We start from the raw sequence: 8,347 nt of genomic DNA on the forward strand, positions 1-8,347 counted from the left end.
GCTGATTAGACTGTCGAGCAGTTGGTCTGGCACACCACAGCATGAGTCAAGCAGAGGGAATTGAGCTGACATGTACTGTGTCCACCCCCATATAGCCACAAGGTGGCAGCAGAGTGCTGCACACTTTAGCAGTACTCCTGCAGAGATGCACTTCTGTCCCATCATCTCGTGCCATGTGAACCTACACAATGATGGCAATTGTGGGGTTTCCATTTTATCTTGTATAGTGCAAATAAATTATAATTTAGGCTGACAAAATGAATCAGATCAGTTTATTTAAATAAATTTAGCCGAGTAAGTTCAAATAATTTTAACATTTATTTTTAACACATGTGAAAGGAAAATCAAAACAATTACAATATAATTGGTTAAATACTACTGTACTGTGTGTTTGCAATGAGTTACTGGGTAAGAGGCTATGTTACATTCTCGACTCGACTTTGCACTTTCTCTAGATAACCAACTGCTGTTTCACTCCCTCTAGCAGAACTGGCCAATCAGAATCCGCTTCAGGCAAAGTCCCTCCCTCTGACTCACCTTAACCTTGTTCAACAAGGAAGTGGGGAACTGAGACAGACGGACTGGCAGGCTGTTTATTTCTGTGAACTCTGAACAGGTACAAGGGTACTGGATACTTTTATATTCAACTAACAAACTAAATACATGTCTCAAATGCATGTAGATGGACATGACAGCCTTGTGGGTTTACAATTCAATTGCTGTAACCGAGTAACTGACAGTATTTTTCAGCTAATTTGAAAGTGAAAGCAAGTTGTGTAAACGGCTAGTCAGTAAGTATTCGGTATACAGTCTACTATGGCATCAAAATCTTTTTCCGAAGAGGACTTCACCTGTCCTGTGTGCTGTGATATCTTCAAGGACCCTGTACTACTGTCATGTAGTCACAGCTTTTGTAAAGTCTGTCTACGGCAGTTCTGGGAAGCTAAAGGATCCAGAGAATGTCCAGTCTGCAGGAGAAGGTCATCAAAGAGTCATCCTCCTTGTAATCTCCATTTAAGGAATCTGTGTGAGAGCTACTTACAGGAGAGAAATCAGAGGGCTTCAGCAGGGTCTGAGGTGCTCTGCAGTCCGCACAGTGAGAAACTCAAGCTCTTCTGTCTGAATGATAAACAGCCTGTGTGTGTGGTGTGCAGAGACTCCAAAAAACACACCAACCACAAGTTTCAACCTGTTGATGAGGCAGCACTTGACCGTAAGGTAAGAATTGTTTCCCTCTTTATTATGATATGAGCAAATCACCTGATTAATTGGAGATTAATGAACAACTGGTGTAAGAAAAGATGATGCCGTATTCAATGAAGTCTGTTATTTATTCCAGGAGAAACTTAAGATCAAACTGCAGCCCTTACAGAAGAAACTGAAGACCTTTGAGAAGACTAAAGTCACCTGTGATCAAACAGCAGATCACATCAAGGTGAGTGGGAGCACATTTTGTGTAACACCTGTAGAGGATGTGAATCATGATGCACCTGTCATCTCATTCTTTGTGATGTGTTGGTTTTTACATAGGCTATTGATTAGCTGCAATGATATAATTTGATGTATGAAATCAGCCGATACAATGCTGTGAAAAAAGTATTTGCCCCCTTGCTTATGTTGACTAAAAAGAGGAATATAAAATCATCTTTTGGAAATTGATCTTCATGCCTCAATTTGAAAAGGGAGTAAAAATCCAGCCTTAGGACACCAATGTTCTTTGTGAATGAAGAATGTATCGTAAATAAATAAATGTTTTCCTTAAAATACAGTGGGCATAAGTATTTGCCCTCCTATGTTAAATTCCCATAGAGGAAGGCATATTTTTATTTTTAAAGGCCAGCTGGATCCAGGATACAATCCATCCTGATAGAGTTTCCTTGGCCTTTGGAATTAAAATAGCCCCACATCATCACATACCCTTCACCATAGCTAGAGATAAGCATGGCGTTTTTTCCAGAACCTATTAGCCTGTTTGATTTGCATTGAGTCCTCATATATTCCTCAAATTCATGTTGACAGCTGAAACAAAATCATTTGAGTTGGAACAAATCGTTTGGTATCAAATATGCCACCACACTTGTATCTTGTGTATTGTGTACAGCTGCAGCACTCTGTTCATGGTGCTTGTCCTGAAACACAATTAAACTGGCAACACCAGACACAAGAGCACTGCTTATGTTAGAAAGACCAGTCAACTAAAAATTACGTTCACGCTCCATGAACAAAACAGTTCTGTTGTGCACCTGATATAGACCCCACCTGTCATCATGTCCGTTACTCCGCACTTTTGATGCCACTCTGTATGTCAATCTGACTGAAGTATTGTTTTGCTGTGCTTATTCTCTTTCTAAATGAGTAAACATGAAATTATGTTATCCAGACTCAGGCCCTAAACACAGAGAGGCAAATCAAGGTGGAGTTTGAGAAGCTTCACCAGTTTCTACGAGATGAAGAGGCAGCCAGGATAGCTGCACTGAGGGAGGAAGAGGAGCAGAAGAGTCAGTTGATGAAGGAGAAGATTGAGAAGATGAGCAGAGAGATCTCATCTCTTTCAGACTCAATCAGAGCCATAGAGAAGAAGATGAGAGCTGATGACATCACATTCCTGCAGGTAAGATCTCCACTGTCTGTAAGGGTGTTGTGACATTTCCACTTATTAATAACCTGCTTGCCTTACTGATTTTAACGAGTATGCAGCAGTCGCTGCTGCAACTATCATTGCTAAAGTAGCTGTTAGCGCTCCCACTGACCCATACAGGAGGTGTGAGGAATTGGCCATGATGGAGGCCAGTTTGTCCAATGACTTCCTCTGACCAACAGTATCAGTGGAGTCCAGAAAGCAGCCCAGGACAGAGCAGCTTATTCAGCCTCTTTCTGTTCCTCTCTGAACTCCCACATCCCCAACAGACCACTGATTATCAAAGTGCAGACGCTACCACCGTGTCATGGAAAGTCCTCAACAGTTTCCTGCACACACTGAAGGCCCTCAGTTATATCTGCAGATGGAGACCGCTATGGCCCTTCTTGTACAGGCCATCTGTTTTGTATAGCTAGTTCCTCCCACATCATTGAACAAATGTGGCGATCACCTCCCTGCATTGTAGATCATCCCCCTTTACTACTCAGCTGATAATGTCTGTGTCATGGGAGAACTGCTGGAGGTGACAGGTGTTTGAGTTGTACCTGAAGTGGACAGAGTGAAGAGAAAGCCCCACCAGGTTTGCAGACCACCACATCAGACTCAGTCACAAAAGTGTCCCATACTGCGGTCTGGTAGGGAGGTAGTCGGTGTTCCATGCAGTCAGGTGGCAGTTCCTCCTCCAGCTCTTTCCTTCTCCCTCAGCAGTGCTGAATTGTACTGAAAGCTTTGAAAAAGTCTCTCACATTAGCATATGATCCACATATAGTATTCAATATGAGCGTTCCAGTTATTTCTGGCCTGTTTGCCTCTCTGATTAATGGTATTTGCCATAATAATTGTGTTAACTGTGTAGGCTATGATATGACATTTCTGGCATGTGCGTTTAATTGGTTACTGAGTGTGTTGCTGGTGTGTTGTGGACCTGTGGGACCATGTGGTGATCTGTTAGTGCAAGTGACTGAGAACTGTGTGTGTGTGTGTGTGTGTGTGTGTGTGTGTGTGTGTGTGTGTGTGTGTGTGTGTGTGTGTGTGTGTTGTGCGGTTGTTGTGTCTCTTGTTTGCTTAAATGTTATGACAGCAGCGGAAAATACATTGTTAAAAAAGAATGTGGAGTTTAATACTTTTCATCCTTTATTATTTTGCAGAACTACAAGAGCACAGTGGAAAGGTGAGTGATCTGCCTCCTGTCTCTCTCTCTTCTCTGTGGTTCTGAACCCAAACCCACAGCAGCACTGACTCCTGAATGTTATTCCAGAGCCCAGTGCACACTGCAGGATCCAGAGAGGGTTTCAGGAGCTCTGATCAATGTGGTAAAGCACCTGGGCAACCTGAAGTTCAGAGTCTGGGAGAAGATGCAGGAGACTGTTCAGTACAGTGAGTACACACATTTCTTTCCCTAACTGCATTTGCTGCAGATTGTTCAGTACAGTAAGTGAAACACACAGGCCCAATCACAATGTCCGGACTCACAGACTCATGGACTCACAGAGTTTGGTGCGTGTTCTCACAAAAAATCGTCAGGGCTTAGGGCTGTCGAATTACGTAATTACACAGATTATTGCTATTTAGAGACCCAAGATTGTTGAACATTGTGAAAGTGCACACAACCTCACACACCCAGTCACATACACACACACACACACACACACACACACACACACACAAGAAACTCAAGCTCACACTCATTGCTGTGACTGGATCCCATCACTGCACACTGAGGATCTGACCAGTGTGAGACGTGGTAATGAGAGACAGCAGCTTCCTGATAACCCAGAGAGATTTGATAGTAGCCCAGTGTTCTGGGCTCTGAGGGCTTTAACTCAGGGACTCACTGCTGGGATGTGGAGCTTGGAGAGAACACATGGTGGCATGTGGGTGATGAGTGTGTGTGTGTGTGTGTGTGTGTGTGTGTGCGTGTGCGTGTGCGTGTGCGTGTGCGTGTGCGTGTGCGTGTGCGTGTGCGTGTGCGCGTGTGTGTGGTGTTCTCTTTTCACGTAGACTATTATTGTTTCTTCTCTGCAGCTCCTGTGACTCTGGATCCCAACACTGCAAAACCCAATCTCATCCTGTCTGAGGATCTGACCAGTGTGAGACGTGGTGATGAGGAGCAGCAGCTTCCTGATAACCCAGAGAGATTTGATGAGTATCACAGTGTACTGGGCTCTGAGGGCTTTAACTCAGGGACTCACTGCTGGGATGTGGAGGTTGGAGAGAGCACAGGGTGGGATGTGGGTGTGATGACAGAGTCTCTCCAGAGGAAGGGAAGCTACTACTCCATGAGTGGACTGTGGTTTGTGAGGTATACTGGTGCTGTATATGGAGCACGTGCTGCGCCACAGCCCGCCACTCTCCTCACAGTGCAGCAGAAACTCCAGAGGATCAGAGTGCAGCTGGACTGGGACAGAGGAGAGCTGTCATTCTCTGACCCTGATAACAACACACACATACACACTTTCACACACACTTTCACTGAGAGAGTGTTTCCATACTTTAATACTTTATTACCTCTGAGGATCTCACCAGTGAAGACTGCAGTTACTGTAGAGCAGCTCAGGTAGAGTCCACACAAGTGCTGCTGGTTTGGGCTGCTGGATGTAGATGGAGGAAAACACATGAGCTCAGCATTGATGCCCAATTGATGTTTGGCACACAATTATTTTCAATTTAATTGTATAGTTATATAGCCATTGTATAGTAGTTGTTTGTACTTTCACATTTTATCTTCATCTTTCATCTATTTTCATTTCATTAAAAGCAGTCTGTTATTCTGTATGGAATGTTATTAGTGGTGTATCAGTGCAGCACTGATCCTCCACAGATACATGGCAGGATGGATGGATGGATGGATTGATGGATGGATGGATGGATAGATGGATGGATGGATGGGGTGCATGTGCAGCATACAGAGCACACGCTCCTCCTCATGCCTCCACTCTCCTCACAGTGCAGCGGAAACTCCAGAGGATCAGAGTGCAGCTGGACTGGGACAGAGGAGAGCTGTCAATCTCTGATCCTGACAATAACACACACCTACACACTCTCACACACACTTTCTCAGGTTTACACATGTGATCTCTGGCCACCTGCTGTGTGGTTGTCACTGTTTTGAATGTTTGTAAAGGGCTAAAGGTTTAGACACATGTAACAAGAGTAGCTTTAGTTGCCATAGAAACAGTATGGAACACTAAAGTAATTTAACTCACGTCATACCTGAGTGCTGTTTTGAATAAATGGACCTGCTAATCAGACACATAATTCAATTGTGTTTTCCGTTTCTAATAATGATTGTGAACATGCAGTAGCAGAGAGGTTTGTATCTGACCAAAGGTCAAGGGCGTGGTGGTAGTGTGGTTACGTTTCCACCTTTGAACCCTTCAGTAAGGCACATAGGTTGTGTCCAGAAGTCAAGCGTGCACGCTGGGTAGTACCTTCTTCCCAGTAGCGTGTTAGTTAGCTTGCTCCTCAGTGTGCGTCCCTATCTACATTTGGACAGCACTAACTAGTTGGCGTCACCTGACTCGGGTAGGGGGGTGTGTTGACGATTTGCATGACGTGTGGAGCTTGACCTGCGCTGCGCAATGGATTATGGGATATCTGAGGCCAAAAAAGATGCATCGATGCACGCTTGGAAATCACGCCAAACGAAGTACCCACTAGTGAGAGCGCTTGACTTTCGGACAGTCTATTCTAACGTAACTTCCAGAAAATGCACGCTGCCCAGCGTGCACGCTTGACTTCTGGACATAGCCTTAAAGATATACAATGGTCCCTTCTCATTCTTCTTTTTATTTATCCTCCCTTCCTTCCTTCCTCAGTCCTCTGGCTCATTCCCACTGGTCTATATAGATTGACTATTCCATTGCCACCCCATCATTCTCTATCTAGATCAGTGGGAACGAGGACCGAGGAAGGAAGGGAGGATAGACAAATGAGAAGGGCGCTATGCAGTTTTGTGTACATTTTGTTAACAAGCTCCCCCTAGAGTTGCAGAGTATTTGTTATTTACAACTGAAATAAAAGCCTGACCGAGGTCGACTTTCTCTTTTCCTCTTCTTTCTCTCTTCACTCTCTCTGTTCTCTTCACTGCCCGGTTCTGCCATCATTCACGTCTGCTCCTTATAACTTGTTGATGTGTGTGACGTCTTGCAATTCATGATTCTAACAAGATCTTTTGGTAGCATTGCCAGCATCACTGGTCCTGACAGCAGCAGGCCCTCCTGCTTTGCTAGCAGCATGATTCGCTCTATTACGAGTTTGTTTCCCATCAAACTGACTCTGATGCTGTCATATCAACAATTACATCCAACTAGCAGAAAAAGCACTCAAGGTTGTTGAGTAAAGTTAGTGTTAGGGGAAGTTAGAGGAAGTGATCCCAATTTTGAAGCCTTAGACACGATTTACAACAAACCCATAAACACAAACTACAACAAAGTATCTTTGTGAAAACCCATAGATGGAAATGGGCTGACAGGCACTGTGTCCACCTCCAAATAGCCACAAGGGGGCAGCAGAGTGCTGCACACTACAGCAGTCCTCCTGCAGAGATGCACTTCTGTCCCATCATCCTCCTGCCATGTCATGATGTGATGTGTCCTCCTCTGTAGAATAATCTGAGGGCCTACAAGGCAATTTTAGGGTTTCCCTTTTAAGATATTATCATATATGGATCTGCTGATTTGTGTATTTCAATTCATTTAGGCAAGTATTTATTTAATTAAAATAATTCCAACACATACTGTACCTGTGAGAGGAAAAGAAAAGAAAAACAATATAGTTGGTTAAGTGCTACTGTGTGTTTGCAATCAGTTTATGGGTAAGGCTATATTAAATATTTAGACTCGACTTTGCACTTTCTCTAGATAACAGATCCAGGTCCCTCCCTCTGACTCTCTCTTGTTGAACAAGGAAGTGGGGAGCTGAGGCAGACAAACTTGCTGTTATTTCTGTGAACTCTGAACAGGTACAAGGGTACTGGATACTTTTATATTCAACTAACAAACTAAATACATGTCTCAAATGCATGTAGATGGTCATGACAGCCTTGTGGATTTACAATTCATTGCTGTAACGGAGTAACTGACAAGATTTTTCAGCTAATTTGAAAGTGAAGTTGTGTAAACGGCTAGTCAGTAAGTATTCAATATACAGTCAATTATGGCATCAAAATCATTTTCCGAAGAGGACTTCTCCTGTCCTGTGTGCTGTGACATCTTCAAGGACCCTGTGCTGCTGAAATGTAGTCACAGCTTCTGTAAAGTCTGTCTGCAGCAGTTCTGGGAAACTAAAGGATCCAGAGAATGTCCTGTCTGCAGTAGGAAGTCATCAATGGATCCTCCTCTTAACCTCCACTTAAGGAACCTGTGTGAGACGTTCTTACAGGAGAGAAGTCAGAGAGCTTCATCAGGGTCTGAGGTGCTCTGCAGTCTGCACAGTGAGAAACTCAAGCTCTTCTGTCTGGAGGATAAACAGCCTGTGTGTATGGTGTGCAGAGATTCCAAAAAGCACACTGGCCACAAATTTCACCCCGTTGATGAAGCAGCTCTTGACCGTAAGGTAAAATGTGTTTCCTCTTGACCATGATATGAGATTTAATCACCTGATTAATGAACAACTGGTGTCAGAAAAGATGATGCCGTATTCACTGAGGTCTGTTATTTATTCCAGGAGGAGCTCAAGATCAAACTGCAGCCCTTACAAAAGAAACTG

General features: G+C 43.8%; 1 protein-coding gene across 1 annotated transcript; it reads left to right on the forward strand.

Annotated features, from left to right (window-relative positions):
* The first annotated feature begins 572 nt into the window (after positions 1–572).
* On the forward strand, positions 573–5,861 carry LOC134079102 (zinc-binding protein A33-like). Its single transcript, XM_062535273.1, has 6 exons — positions 573–1,218; positions 1,340–1,435; positions 2,381–2,611; positions 3,787–3,809; positions 3,897–4,015; positions 4,664–5,861. Exons 1-6 carry the CDS (start codon positions 817–819, stop codon positions 5,197–5,199), a joined length of 1,407 nt encoding a protein of 468 aa, XP_062391257.1. The 5' UTR covers positions 573–816; the 3' UTR covers positions 5,200–5,861.
* Positions 5,862–8,347: the final 2,486 nt, after the last annotated feature.

The sequence above is a fragment of the Sardina pilchardus genome, chromosome 4 (genome assembly GCF_963854185.1).
Source record: "Sardina pilchardus chromosome 4, fSarPil1.1, whole genome shotgun sequence".
NCBI classification, from domain to species: domain Eukaryota; kingdom Metazoa; phylum Chordata; class Actinopteri; order Clupeiformes; family Clupeidae; genus Sardina; species Sardina pilchardus.

Excerpts from the sequence above, each read along its gene's own strand:
- LOC134079102 (XM_062535273.1), top strand. The coding sequence starts at position 817 with ATGGCATCAAAATCTTTTTCCGAAGAGGACTTCACCTGTCCTGTGTGC. Across the intron at positions 1,436-2,380 it reads AAACAGCAGATCACATCAAG|ACTCAGGCCCTAAACACAGA; the intron begins GTGAGTGGGAGC and ends TATGTTATCCAG. Across the intron at positions 4,016-4,663 it reads GCAGGAGACTGTTCAGTACA|CTCCTGTGACTCTGGATCCC; the intron begins GTGAGTACACAC and ends TCTTCTCTGCAG.